Source organism: Littorina saxatilis, linkage group LG12, assembly GCF_037325665.1.
Source record: "Littorina saxatilis isolate snail1 linkage group LG12, US_GU_Lsax_2.0, whole genome shotgun sequence".
NCBI classification, from domain to species: domain Eukaryota; kingdom Metazoa; phylum Mollusca; class Gastropoda; order Littorinimorpha; family Littorinidae; genus Littorina; species Littorina saxatilis.
In genome coordinates, this window is record NC_090256.1 from 1047495 (window position 1) to 1063107 (window position 15613).

Sequence of the window (15613 nt, forward strand, 5' to 3'; positions counted from 1 at the left end):
ATCTATTTGGTGAAGAGCGCAAGCTATTTATTGTAGCTCAACGTTTCTTCTACGTGGCCAGCTAGACGCCTGTAGAGTTGTGTTTGTGATGGGGTCTGGCTGCTGCGGTCCCCGTGTATGTTTTGGGGAAGCCATAGCACTTTTTGTTGGGCTATTAATCACGTTGGCTCTAACAAAATCTCTATACGCTGTTTGGCTCGCTATATTGCCTCCAAAGGTGATTCTAGTGCTTTGTGCACTCGGGTACATGTGCTCACTTATAATGGTAATCTCTTAATATTTGTGTTAAAAAGCAAAACAGAAAGAAATAATATACAATAGCATTATTCATGTTTTTACTTGATTTAAATTCAAATCAGACACCAAACAAACAGCAAGTACAGCTCAGTTTAAGAAAAGTACTTGGTATCTATCAGGTATAACAATTGTATCAATTATAACGAATGGAGGTAGGCCTATGATTATCGGTTTTTTATCTACAATTACCCACTAAGGGTTTGTAACTATCGTTTTGAAGGCTTTGAAGTTGTCGATGAAATACACTTTGCTCAAGGTGATAATTGCCATAGTACATGTACTCGACTTTTTCTCACTGCACATCTGCATGTATGTCATGGTCCAAGGTTATTACTCCAGCTGCTCCTTTACTTTGTGTGTGTGTGTGTGTGTGGAGGTTGGATCAATGGGCATTTTTTAAAAATATCTCTGCATCATCAAAATGCACTATGCGGATGTGAAGAGAAGCCTTTATTTGGTCATTGTTTTGTCATGTGTATAATGGGGTGCTAGCTGGGGAAAATTTCAGGCTCATGGATAACTAAGTGTTTCAATCACATGAATTTTTTTCAAAATTTTCTAGGTGTCATAAAGCTATTGTTCTGTAAGACATTCACTGTAAATTGCTTTTCCTGACGCAAAACTGCATTAAAACAATGTGCTAATTAAGGGAGATATTATACTGAATGGTGTGAGCGATGGAGGACACACAGGCACCAGGCACATCAAAAACAGCTTTGTTGTCGTTGATTGTAACAGACTTAGCTGCTGAACGTGCTTGCATGGCTGTCAAATGTGCACCTCAGCTAGTCTCTGACAGAGTAGCATGGCTGTGCATGGCTGTGGCCTTATAACCACTAAGATATCGCCAACGTATGCATGCAGCCATGAGTGTTTATTACTCCGACAGAGGAGCTCATTTTAATTTGATTGCATTTATTGATGGTGTCGTGCTTGAAACTGGTAAATGCCAGCCTAAATGATTCTGAAAAACTCAACTGAGACAGCTAGTGCCATGGGAAGGCTTGTACCTTTGAAGTTGATCATGCGCTGAACTTGTCACTGTGAAGAGGTTTGTAGTTTGTAGCTCTATAGTCTTTGTGGATGTAGACAGTACTCCTGGTGCTATTAGTATTACATATAGCTGTGGCGTTTTTGTCACATTGGCGTGTGTGTGTGTGTGTGTCTGTATGTTTCAATTAATATGTAGCTTTCTGCATCAGTTTAAATAAATTCACTGATCCTATTACCTCAAACTGACCCTTCCTTAATGAGCATGTAATCACAAAAGAACTGCTTTGGATGGAATGCATACTGTGCTCATACAGAAGTTGTGCAGAGATTTGTTTGAATGATTCTAGTATGCCAAAGGGTCGGATGAATCTGTTTTTGCTCCTTCCCCTCATCATTTAGGACATGCTTTTTGTTTTGAATCCACATTCTGTCATGTTGGAAAAGGATCTATGACTATCACACAATATGTTGGAAAAGGATGTATCACACAACATGTTGTAGTTTTGCTTCTTGTTTTTTTGCCTTCTCTCCTTAGGTTTTTTTTCTGTCCACCACCCACTTGCTTCTGAACAAGAGCAGGGTACATGCACAGAGATGGCTGCTTTATGAAATGTGAAGGTCAATTATCCCACAAGGCAGGGACATAAAGAGTGCCTTTATGGCTGCTTTATGAAATGTGAAGGTCAATTATCCCACAAGGCAGGGACATAAAGAGTGCCTTTATGGCTGCTTTATGAAATGTGAAGGTCAATATTATCCCACAAGGCAGGGACATAGAGAGTGCCTTTATGGCTGCTTTATGAAATGTGAAGGTCAATATTATCCCACAAGGCAGGGACATAGAGAGTGCCTTTATGGCTGCTTTCTTTCTTCCTTTTCTTTTAGTCTTACTTCAAGTTGCTTTTGTGCTATTGTTGCAAGAATGCCAAGTTGTAGATTTTTTTTAATTGATTTTTATTTTTCATTTTTAACTAAATGCTGTTTGCAGCTGCTTTGGGTACAAATTATGTATGTGCTTGTGTAGCTGATTGTGTGTGTATTTCAGGAGATATACCTTTTGCAATGTTTTCAGATGCTTCATTTCATTGTGTGAAAGGCAGTGCATTTGTAATAGGCGTCAACAATACCAGTGAAACATATTTAGTCCTTCCTGTGTAACCGATTCAGCTCACCATCTCAGATCTGTTCAGGCTTTGACATGGGATAAGTAATGCATCCCTCCACTTTGACATGGGATAAGACCATCTCCACTTTGACATGGGATAAGACCATCCCTCCACTTTGACATGGGATAAGTAATGCATCCCTCCACTTTGACATGTGATAAGACCATCTCCACTTTGACATGGGATAAGACCATCCCTCCACTTTGACATGGGATAAGACCATCCCTCCACTTTGACATGGGATAAGACCATCCCTCCACTTTGACATGGGATAAGAAATGCATCCCTCCACTTTGACATGGGATAAGACCATCCCTCCACTTTGACATGGGATAAGACCATCCCTCCACTTTGACATGGGATAAGAAATGCATCCCTCCACTTTGACATGGGATAAGAAATGCATCCCTCCACTTTGACATGGGATAAGACCATCCCTCCACTTTGACATGGGATAAGTAATGCATCCCTCCACTTTGACATGGGATAAGACCATCTCCACTTTGACACATACCAACTATCAACCGACTGACTGCTTTTGTGCAGCGTGAGAATTTTTGTGTCAACTAATTTTGTAACTCATACCAGTGTGAAATTATTTCACCACAAACATCCCACACTGCACAGGAGGCAGTTAGGATCTTGATTTTGTGTAAATGTCAAAGTGGAGGGATGATCTTGTTTCATGTCAAATTCTGAACGCTGTGTTGGTGTACGTCTGTTCCGTAACACTGGAAGGATGGTACCTCAAATCAAAACCATAATTTCCATGTGGAAAGAGTGTCCATTGACATAATAATTCCCCCCGCGGGTTAGGGGGAAGAATTTACCCGATGCTCCCCAGCATGTCGTAAGAGGCGACTGACGGATTCTGTTTCTCCTTTTACCCTTGTTAAGTGTTTCTTGTATAGAATATAGTCAATGTTTGTAAAGATTTTAGTCAAGCAGTATGTAAGAAGTCCTTTGTACTGGAAACTTGCATTCTCCCAGTAAGGTCATATATTGTACTACGTTGCAAGCCCCTGGAGCAATTTTTTGATTAGTGCTTTTGTGAACAAGAAACAATTAACAAGTGGCTCTATCCCATCTCCCCCCTTTCCCCGTCGCGATATAACCTTGAACGGTTGAAAACGACGTTAAATACCAAATAAAGAAAGAAAGAATGACATAATAATTGTCCATAAAAGTGTGGGTGATACATGAAGGTTGTGATTTTCTGGATGAACCTTTGCTAACAGTACTTGCTTTCCTATTTGTGAAGATGATTTATTTGAATTGTTACATTCCACTATCATGACAAGCTCTTTTAAAAGAAGACTTAAATTCCGTTAATGTCGTATTTTCAACGATTTTTGTTTCTCGACTTTGTAAACTATCCCTTTGTGTGATAAAATATTGAATGCAATGCATAATGAAAATTGTACAGTTCTTGCATTTATGTGAAAATAATTGCCTTACTTTTATATGTTAATGAATTACATAACTGAACGGTTTGTAAAAGATACTTAAGTGGCTTGCAACAGATATTTCTAAAGTGAAAATTGCCCAAGTTTAGCTTAAGAGAAAAAATAATGTAAACAAATAAGAGAAGTATAAATAACCCTGAAGTATGATTGGGGTGGGAGGGGGGGGGGGGGGGTGGGGGGGGCTAAAACCACAGGAGTGTGGATTCTTAACACAATTATTATTGCCATAACATTTAACTTTACTGCTTTACATGTGCTGACTATGTACTCTGTGTAATTCAAAGAAATGTAATGAAATACTGAAATAAAAACTTTTGATATAACATAAATTGCCTTTTTATCTCACTCATCAACCTCTGTTCTTGTATGACTGTCATTGCATGTGCTAAGAAGTCAGATCCAGTACATACACACAACACAACCAGTACATACCTCACAGACACACTAAAAAATAAAAACAAAGTCACCTGTTAAAAAAAAGTATGATTTTAATATCTGAACTGTTAAAAGCTTTCATACATTGTAAAAGAACATTGGAAGCATTGCCGCAGATAAACTTGAGAAAAGAACAAAAGTAGCAAGGTCCATTACTAAAATAAAAAGCTACACATTTGACTAGAAAACCAACATCAAAGCACCCTGACTACACGCAAAACAGAAAGCATACGTGCACACATGCACAATCACAACATCATGGACAGTAGCAGTTGGGGAGGGGCCAGAAGGAATATTCTACAACTACAGGAACAGCCAGCATGCACACATTGTACCATAAAGCACAGATTTGTAATCATTGTTGATGGATTTACTAAACGGCACATGTACCATAAAGCACAGATTTGTAATCATTCTTGATGGATTTACTAAACGGCACATGTACCATTAATGCGCCCCGAGATTTGTAATCATTGTTGATGGATTTACTAAACGGCACATACGATTGTACATGTACCATAAATGCATGCGCTCACAGATTTGTAATCATTACACCCCCGGTATAGGGGTGTGTATAGGTTTCACTCGTTCTTGATGGATTTACTGCACACATAATTCGTACCATAAATGCACAGTTTTTTTATTATTCTTGATGGATTTAAGAATCCCTTAAACATGTTGACAAATGCTTACTTTACAGGGCTGAAAATTGGTAAAGTTATTACATTTGAAACTTGAAACTTTTTTGTTTTCAGCATGTAATCTTTGTACAAGTATACTGCTCAGAACTGTATTCAGTCACACAATCTGGCTAGTACATCAAATCTCACTTTGTAAACTGAAACATCATTACTCACATTTGTTGAAAACCGAAGATTTAAAGCTGCTGCTGAGTTGCACATAATTTTTTTATAGCAGCTTTTGTTTTTAACAATATATACTGTATCACACAACATATCGGTCTACAAAATCATTGGTAATTTCATACATTCATATTGGAGTTATTACATGTACTCTTATAACTTGTAATTGGGTTGTTTACAGAAAGTAATTGGTTGTGCTTGATTTTTGTAAAATGGAGAGGATTCTGGGACAATTAAAAAGAGATCATTTTCATTTACAATGGATGCGTACCTCTAATATAATTTCAGATCTTGCCGAGAAGAATTTTTGAAAGAGGTTGAAAAACCATTGGTCAATCAATTTACAGGAACAAATGTACGTCTTAGCAGTTACATAAAAACAGTTCTTGCAAAGAAAACAAACTTCAATCACATAAATGCAACTGTCTGCATAATAATAGTAGGTACTGATAATTACGTCTCTGCAAAACGAAAAGCATTAAATTCAGATATCTCTCGTATTAAATAACCAAGCACAATAGGTCTACACGATTGAAACAGCAGTAAAACACAAAAGAATATGAAACATAGAACACCATACACATCGCTTACAGTAGCAGATCATACTTTCTTAGAACACATACTACTCTGTACATCTGTGGAGTACAGTGCTTTAATCTGTATTAACTGGTTATACAAATAAATTAGGCATACTCCAAAATCAAGACCAGCAAAATGAGGTCACGTATTCAAAGAGCTTTCAAACCGCTGGTCTTAAATCACAGCCTGAAGTGGGTTCAATGCTCCGACTGGAAGTACAACATAAATTAAGATTTCATTGTGCGTTAGCACTGACACTTCAAATTGACATTGGTGCAAGTTGTTTCAAAATGTTTCATTTAAACAAATAAAATATTAAAACAAATTGACTTTGTTGTAAGCTATTTCAAATTTTCCATTTGAACACATAACATGCCAAAGGTAAAACATATGAAAAAGGAGAACAAAAATCAACTTTGTTGAGATTCATTCCAGGAATTACCCATATAAAAGGGAGTCAAATAATGCTGTTTTCTATCAGATTAAAGGGAAAAAAGTCCATAATATTGTAAGAATTTTACACGTTGACAAAAAAGAACTGGCAGAAAGTTGTGACAAAATAAATTCATGGGATTTAAACCTGGACAGAAACTCCTGGCCTGGCCACGGGATAAGGGTTTTGGCAAAAAGGCCATATGATGGTGGGGATTTTCGGACACCTTTTAAGGCACATGTATAACTGGTCACTAGGCTGCTACACACACTTACACAAGCATAATTACTCTGTGAACACTATACACTGCCGACAACTCAAACGCAAGTCATGCTTTCCAACCTACACATCAAATGCACATCATGGTTTGTTATCTATATGCTGGGTACAAGTTGAACAAAGCAACCAAATCTCTACAGGCTACTCCCTTCAAATTAAAATCAAACTTTCTTGCAATCTATCATCCGTTTTCAAAATTGACCAGCCAGAATGCTGTTCTTGTCCCTCTCGCTAAAGTGTGCAAAACATTGTGTTCATCTCTCACTCTCTCTCTCTCATGCACAAACACACACACACACACACGCACCCACACACACACACACACACACACACACACACACACACACACACACATCCTCATGTCCTACACAACTCTCTTATATCTTGCTATTCTAGTCGCAGTTGTGACACTTTCTTTCTTTCTTTATTTGGTGTTTAACGTCGTTTTCAACCACGAAGGTTATATCGCGACGGGAGTTGTGACACGGCAATATCTTTCAGTAGTGACATTACATCCTGAAGTAAACATCACCTCTTATTAGCCTCTGCAGATTGCCTTTGCAATGGCAATAAAAAAAATAGACAAAATCTGACGTAAAAGCTAATGAGTATTATCATATTCAGCAGAGATTTCGTAAGATCATGTCCTCTAGAACAGAAAAGACATACACCTGAAACACTGTGTCTCCAAGAAACTTCAATGAAAATGTAGAGAAAAAAAGTGAGAAAAAAAAGATATTCTCAAACAATGCCTTTATTTTTAGGACATGTTTACTGTTCAAATGTTGTTCTCCTCTATTACCGGCATAAAAGTTAAGTATGTCTTTAAAATACACCCCTAATCTTTGGCACATCTTTGCAAACCTGAAACTGAGAGCAAACTGAAGTAAAGAATTCTGCACAACATTGTTAGACTTAGTCCTTTTCCAAGTCATATTCTTAAACTTTTTCTTCTCTCCCAGTGCAATGCTAAAATTCACTCAAGCTCATTTTCTTGTTGAGCAGGATCAAAAGCCATCAGCCTTACCATTTGTTACTCATTCAAAGGTCCTCTCTCTGTGGATCATTATCTATAGAACTCATTTCCCCTCAAAATGTTCAATCATATTTTATTGATAGTCATCTTCTAATATTCAAACTTATATCTTTTATATCAACACAATAAGCCCATTTGCCTTGGATTTCTACCGTCTCTTTTTATACCACTTAGTTTCAACATTTAACTTGGTGTCACATCACAATTCTCAGGGAGTTTTAACAAATAACAAATCGTCTCTTTTCAGACAACTTGTTTTCAACTTTGAACTTGATGTCACATCAAGTCTTCTCTTTCATCTGGGTGTTGCTAGGTGTCAAGGAAGAGACAGCAACTGGACGGTGATGAAACGATAACGATGTTGCTGCAAGATTTGTTTCTCTTCTAACGCTCTTGGTGACAGGAGGGGTGGTCTCTAGCCTTGCTTGCCAGAGTAGGTGGGGTTCGTGAAGGTGGAGGTGGCCTGTTTGTAGATGGGGTTGCCGCCCTAAAATTACACAAAAGAGCTCAAGATAACAAAAATCTAGTTAGAACATTTTTCACAGAATAACAGAAAACACTAAATACAACAAAAATAAGAAAATTCTTATTTGGTCGGACAAAATTTATAGTTTGCAACAGGCCAATCAAGCCAGCTATAAAATGTGATTTTGTTCATGACCAAACATTGATACATCAAGCAACTTATTTCTATCAATCAACCCACCACTACAAAGTCATATGAACAATTGATAACAAGAACAAATTAAAGAAAGCAAAAAAGAAAATGATGCATCTTGAAAAAGCATTTATTTTGATTTTATCGTAAGCACGTTTTGTCCTTCATTATCTGTTCATCTACCACTTCCACCAATGTTCATCTACCACTTCCACCAATGTTCATCTACCACTTCCACCAATGTTCATCTACCACTTCCACCAATGTTCATCTACCACTTCCACCAGTGTTCATCTACCACTTCCACCAGTGTTCATCTACCACTTCCACCAGTGTTCATCTACCACTTCCACCAATGTTCATCTACCACTTCCACCAATGTTCATCTACCACTTCCACCAATGTTCATCTACCACTTCCACCAATGTTCATCTACCACTTCCACCAATGTTCTTCTACCACTTCCACCAATGTTCATCTACCACTTCCACCAATGTTCATCTACCACTTCCACCAATGTTCATCTACCACTTCCACCAATGTTCATCTACCACTTCCACCAATGTTCATCTACCACTTCCACCAATGTTCATCTACCACTTCCACCAATGTTCATCTACCACTTCCACCAATGTTCATCTACCACTTCCACCAATGTTCTTCTTCTGCGTTCATGGACTGCAACTGCTGCGCACACACTTTTCGCATGAGTGGGCTTTAACCTGTATGGCTCTTTTCCCCCCACCATTTAGGCAGTCATATTCTGTTTTCAAGGGGTGCATGCGGAACATTTTCATGTTTTTATATCCCAACAAACTCTGACATGGATGACAGAATCTTTTCCATGTGTACTTAGGTCTTGTGCTTGGGTGTACACCCAAAGAGGGGTCAGCCACTAGCAGGTCTGCACAGAAGTTGACCTGGGAGATGGGAAAATTCTCCACCCTCATCCTACCAGGTGCAATGGCTTTCAAACCCTGAACCTGAACCTGACACTGCACCTCTCTCAGCTCTTTTAAACAACAGTTGAAAACTTTCTTTTTCACAGAATATTACACCAACCTGGCCTGTCTTCTTCATTCCATTTCTGCACATACTCCTCTCCCATAAAGTTGTTATGATTGTTGAGAGTGTTAGCTGTGAATGTTTGTATATGACTTTTCTCGGAAACTATCAAAGCGATCGGGCTCATATTTTGTTTAGTCGTGACCTCCAATGACCTCTACACTTTAACGATGGTTTCGTTGACCTTTGACCTTTTTCAAGGTCACAGGTCAGCGTCAAAGGAAAAATTAGACATTTTATATCTTTGACAAAGTTCATCGGATGTGATTGAAACTTTGTAGGATTATTCTTTACATCAAAGTATTTACATCTGTAGCCTTTTACGAACGTTATCAGAAAAACAAGGGAGATAACTAGCCTTTTCTGTTCGGCAACACACAACTTAACGTTGGGCTTTTCTCGGAAACTATAAAAGTGACCGGGCTCAAATTTTATGTGAACGTGACTCATTGTGTTGTGAATAGCAATTTCTTCCTGTCCATCTGATGCCTCATATAATATTCAGAACTGCGAAAGTGACTCGATCGAGCGTTTGCTCTTCTTGTTATTATTATTATTATTATTATTATTATTAACCTTCTACTAGGCTATCGCGTTTACCTTCCGCCAATCTGATCAAGAGAATACCCTATTTTCTACCGCTACATTTCTTTCGCAAGAGACTCACCGTATCCCACTTGGCGTGCTGTCGCTCGTTCTCAAACTTGGCGAACTCTCTGCGGTCGTGGATGAAGGTGAGCAGTTTCCAGATGAGCAAGAGTGCCAATCCCACAGCCACAATACCGCCAACAACACCTCCAACGATGGCCAGTACGTTCACCGACTCTGGGCAGGCTGTGGATAAATGAAACAGTCATGATAAAGATACTTTCCATCACAGGTAAACAATCGTGTAAACCCGCACAGGTTTGTCCAGCGTTTTGATACTTTTACATGGGCATGGGTGAGACTGAAAAATGTCATGAATCCTGAAGAATGTTAAGGGGGGGCTGAGCGGGGGGGGGCTGAGCGGGGGGGGCTGAGCGGGGGGGGGGGGGGGGGGGGCTGAGCGGGGAGGGGCTGAGCAGGGGGGGGGGGGGGGCTGAGTGGGGGGGGGGGGGGCTGAGCGGGGGGGCCCCCAGACGCTGAAGCATTTGTATAATTAACAACCAAAAAAACGTCACCACAGACATTACGAATCCGGATTTCCGGAATATACCGGAAGAATCCGACCCATGCACGGGATGAGAGCCATTTTCCCCTAGGACACATACCAAACATCAACATGGCCGATTATTGTGCAGAGTGGGACCACTTCCTGACTTCATTTAGAAGATAGACACAGGTTCAAGTTACACAATTAATGTAGAAGATAGACACAGGTTCAAGTTACACAATTAATGTAGAAGATAGACACAGGTTCAAGTTACACAATTAATGTAGAAGATAGACACAGGTTCAAGTTACACAATTAATTTAGAAGATAGACACAGGTTCAAGTTACACAATTAATTTAGAAGATAGACACAGGTTCAAGTTACACAATTAATTTAGAAGATAGACACAGGTTCAAGTTACACAATTAATTTAGAAGATAGACACAGGTTCAAGTTACACAATTAATTTAGAAGATAGACACAGGTTCAAGTTACACAATTAATTTAGAAGATAGACACAGGTTCAAGTTACACAATTAATGTAGAAGATAGACACAGGTTCAAGTTACACAATTAATGTAGAAGATAGACACAGGTTCAAGTTACACAATTAATGTAGAAGATAGACACAGGTTCAAGTTACACAATTAATGTAGAAGATAGACACAGGTTCAAGTTACACAATTAATGTAGAAGATAGACACAGGTTCAAGTTACACAATTAATGTAGAAGATAGACACAGGTTCAAGTTACACAATTAATGTAGAAGATAGACACAGGTTCAAGTTACACAATTAATGTAGAAGATAGACACAGGTTCAAGTTACACAATTAATTTAGAAGATCGACACAGGTTCAAGTTACACAATTAATTTAGAAGATCGACACAGGTTCAAGTTACACAATTAATGTAGAAGATAGACACAGGTTCAAGTTACACAATTAATTTAGAAGATAGACACAGGTTCAAGTTACACAATTAATTTAGAAGATCGACACAGGTTCAAGTTACACAATTAATTTAGAAGATCGACACAGGTTCAAGTTACACAATTAATGTAGAAGATCGACACAGGTTCAAGTTACACAATTAATGTAGAAGATAGACACAGGTTCAAGTTACACAATTAATTTAGAAGATCGACACAGGTTCAAGTTACACAATTAATTTAGAAGATCGACACAGGTTCAAGTTACACAATTAATTTAGAAGATAGACACAGGTTCAAGTTACACAATTAATTTAGAAGATCGACACAGGTTCAAGTTACACAATTAATTTAGAAGATCGACACAGGTTCAAGTTACACAATTAATTTAGAAGATCGACACAGGTTCAAGTTACACAATTAATTTAGAAGATCGACACAGGTTCAAGTTACACAATTAATTTAGAAGATCGACACAGGTTCAAGTTACACAATTAATTTAGAAGATCGACACAGGTTCAAGTTACACAATTAATTTAGAAGATAGACACAGGGTCAAGTTACACAATTAATTTAGAAGATCGACACAGGGTCAAGTTACACAATTAATTTAGAAGATCGACACAGGGTCAAGTTACACAATTAATTTAGAAGATCGACACAGGTTCAAGTTACACAATTAATTTAGAAGATCGACACAGGTTCAAGTTACACAATTAATTTAGAAGATCGACACAGGTTCAAGTTACACAATTAATTTAGAAGATCGACACAGGTTCAAGTTACACAATTAATTTAGAAGATCGACACAGGTTCAAGTTACACAATTAATTTAGAAGATCGACACAGGTTCAAGTTACACAATTAATTTAGAAGATCGACACAGGTTCAAGTTACACAATTAATTTAGAAGATCGACACAGGTTCAAGTTACACAATTAATTTAGAAGATCGACACAGGTTCAAGTTACACAATTAATTTAGAAGATCGACACAGGTTCAAGTTACACAATTAATTTAGAAGATCGACACAGGTTCAAGTTACACAATTAATTTAGAAGATAGACACAGGGTCAAGTTACACAATTAATTTAGAAGATCGACACAGGGTCAAGTTACACAATTAATTTAGAAGATCGACACAGGGTCAAGTTACACAATTAATTTAGAAGATCGACACAGGTTCAAGTTACACAATTAATTTAGAAGATCGACACAGGGTCAAGTTACACAATTAATTTAGAAGATCGACACAGGTTCAAGTTACACAATTAATTTAGAAGATCGACACAGGTTCAAGTTACACAATTAATTTAGAAGATAGACACAGGTTCAAGTTACACAATTAATTTAGAAGATAGACACAGGTTCAAGTTACACAATTAATTTAGAAGATAGACACAGGTTCAAGTTACACAATTAATTTAGAAGATCGACACAGGTTCAAGTTACACAATTAATTTAGAAGATCGACACAGGTTCAAGTTACACAATTAATTTAGAAGATAGACACAGGTTCAAGTTACACAATTAATTTAGAAGATAGACACAGGTTCAAGTTACACAATTAATTTAGAAGATAGACACAGGTTCAAGTTACACAATTAATTTAGAAGATAGACACAGGTTCAAGTTACACAATTAATTTAGAAGATAGACACAGGTTCAAGTTACACAATTAATTTAGAAGATAGACACAGGTTCAAGTTACACAATTAATTTAGAAGATAGACACAGGTTCAAGTTACACAATTAATTTAGAAGATAGACACAGGTTCAAGTTACACAATTAATTTAGAAGATAGACACAGGTTCAAGTTACACAATTAATTTAGAAGATAGACACAGGTTCAAGTTACACAATTAATTTAGAAGATAGACACAGGTTCAAGTTACACAATTAATTTAGAAGATAGACACAGGTTCAAGTTACACAATTAATTTAGAAGATAGACACAGGTTCAAGTTACACAATTAATTTAGAAGATAGACACAGGTTCAAGTTACACAATTAATGTAGAAGATAGACACAGGTTCAAGTTACACAATTAATTTAGAAGATAGACACAGGTTCAAGTTACACAATTAATTTAGAAGATAGACACAGGTTCAAGTTACACAATTAATTTAGAAGATAGACACAGGTTCAAGTTACACAATTAATTTAGAAGATAGACACAGGTTCAAGTTACACAATTAATTTAGAAGATAGACACAGGTTCAAGTTACACAATTAATTTAGAAGATCGACACAGGTTCAAGTTACACAATTAATGTAGAAGATAGACACAGGTTCAAGTTACACAATTAATGTAGAAGATAGACACAGGTTCAAGTTACACAATTAATGTAGAAGATAGACACAGGTTCAAGTTACACAATTAATGTAGAAGATAGACACAGGTTCAAGTTACACAATTAATGTAGAAGATAGACACAGGTTCAAGTTACACAATTAATGTAGAAGATAGACACAGGTTCAAGTTACACAATTAATGTAGAAGATAGACACAGGTTCAAGTTACACAATTAATGTAGAAGATAGACACAGGTTCAAGTTACACAATTAATTTAGAAGATAGACACAGGTTCAAGTTACACAATTAATTTAGAAGATCGACACAGGTTCAAGTTACACAATTAATTTAGAAGATCGACACAGGTTCAAGTTACACAATTAATTTAGAAGATAGACACAGGTTCAAGTTACACAATTAATTTAGAAGATCGACACAGGTTCAAGTTACACAATTAATTTAGAAGATAGACACAGGTTCAAGTTACACAATTAATTTAGAAGATCGACACAGGTTCAAGTTACACAATTAATTTAGAAGATAGACACAGGTTCAAGTTACACAATTAATTTAGAAGATAGACACAGGTTCAAGTTACACAATTAATTTAGAAGATAGACACAGGTTCAAGTTACACAATTAATTTAGAAGATCGACACAGGTTCAAGTTACACAATTAATTTAGAAGATAGACACAGGTTCAAGTTACACAATTAATTTAGAAGATAGACACAGGTTCAAGTTACACAATTAATTTAGAAGATAGACACAGGTTCAAGTTACACAATTAATTTAGAAGATAGACACAGGTTCAAGTTACACAATTAATTTAGAAGATCGACACAGGTTCAAGTTACACAATTAATTTAGAAGATAGACACAGGTTCAAGTTACACAATTAATTTAGAAGATAGACACAGGTTCAAGTTACACAATTAATTTAGAAGATAGACACAGGTTCAAGTTACACAATTAATTTAGAAGATAGACACAGGTTCAAGTTACACAATTAATTTAGAAGATCGACACAGGTTCAAGTTACACAATTAATTTAGAAGATAGACACAGGTTCAAGTTACACAATTAATTTAGAAGATAGACACAGGTTCAAGTTACACAATTAATTTAGAAGATAGACACAGGTTCAAGTTACACAATTAATTTAGAAGATCGACACAGGTTCAAGTTACACAATTAATTTAGAAGATAGACACAGGTTCAAGTTACACAATTAATTTAGAAGATCGACACAGGTTCAAGTTACACAATTAATTTAGAAGATCGACACAGGTTCAAGTTACACAATTAATTTAGAAGATAGACACAGGTTCAAGTTACACAATTAATTTAGAAGATAGACACAGGTTCAAGTTACACAATTAATTTAGAAGATAGACACAGGTTCAAGTTACACAATTAATTTAGAAGATCGACACAGGTTCAAGTTACACAATTAATTTAGAAGATCGACACAGGTTCAAGTTACACAATTAATTTAGAAGATAGACACAGGTTCAAGTTACACAATTAATTTAGAAGATAGACACAGGTTCAAGTTACACAATTAATTTAGAAGATAGACACAGGTTCAAGTTACACAATTAATTTAGAAGATCGACACAGGTTCAAGTTACACAATTAATTTAGAAGATAGACACAGGTTCAAGTTACACAATTAATTTAGAAGATAGACACAGGTTCAAGTTACACAATTAATTTAGAAGATAGACACAGGTTCAAGTTACACAATTAATTTAGAAGATCGACACAGGTTCAAGTTACACAATTAATTTAGAAGATAGACACAGGTTCAAGTTACACAATTAATTTAGAAGATAGACACAGGTTCAAGTTACACAATTAATTTAGAAGATAGACACAGGTTCAAGTTACACAATTAATTTAGAAGATCGACACAGGTTCAAGTTACACAATTAATTTAGAAGATAGACACAGGTTCAAGTTACACAATTAATTTAG

The 15613-nt window shown here is 36.7% G+C and overlaps 1 protein-coding gene across 2 annotated transcripts in view; it reads right to left on the bottom strand.

The window, feature by feature from the left end:
- Positions 1 to 4392: 4392 nt before the first annotated feature.
- LOC138981018 (integrin beta-PS-like) overlaps positions 4393 to 15613 on the bottom strand; it is a 67848-nt gene continuing 56627 nt past the window's right edge. For both annotated transcript variants that reach the window (XM_070353809.1, XM_070353808.1), the window contains 2 exons: positions 9938 to 10104; positions 4393 to 8034 (listed from right to left, as the gene is read on the bottom strand). In XM_070353809.1, coding sequence (XP_070209910.1) covers positions 7963 to 8034; positions 9938 to 10104 — 239 coding nt within the window. In that variant the 3' untranslated portion in view covers positions 4393 to 7962. The remainder of the gene's footprint in view (positions 8035 to 9937; positions 10105 to 15613) is intronic.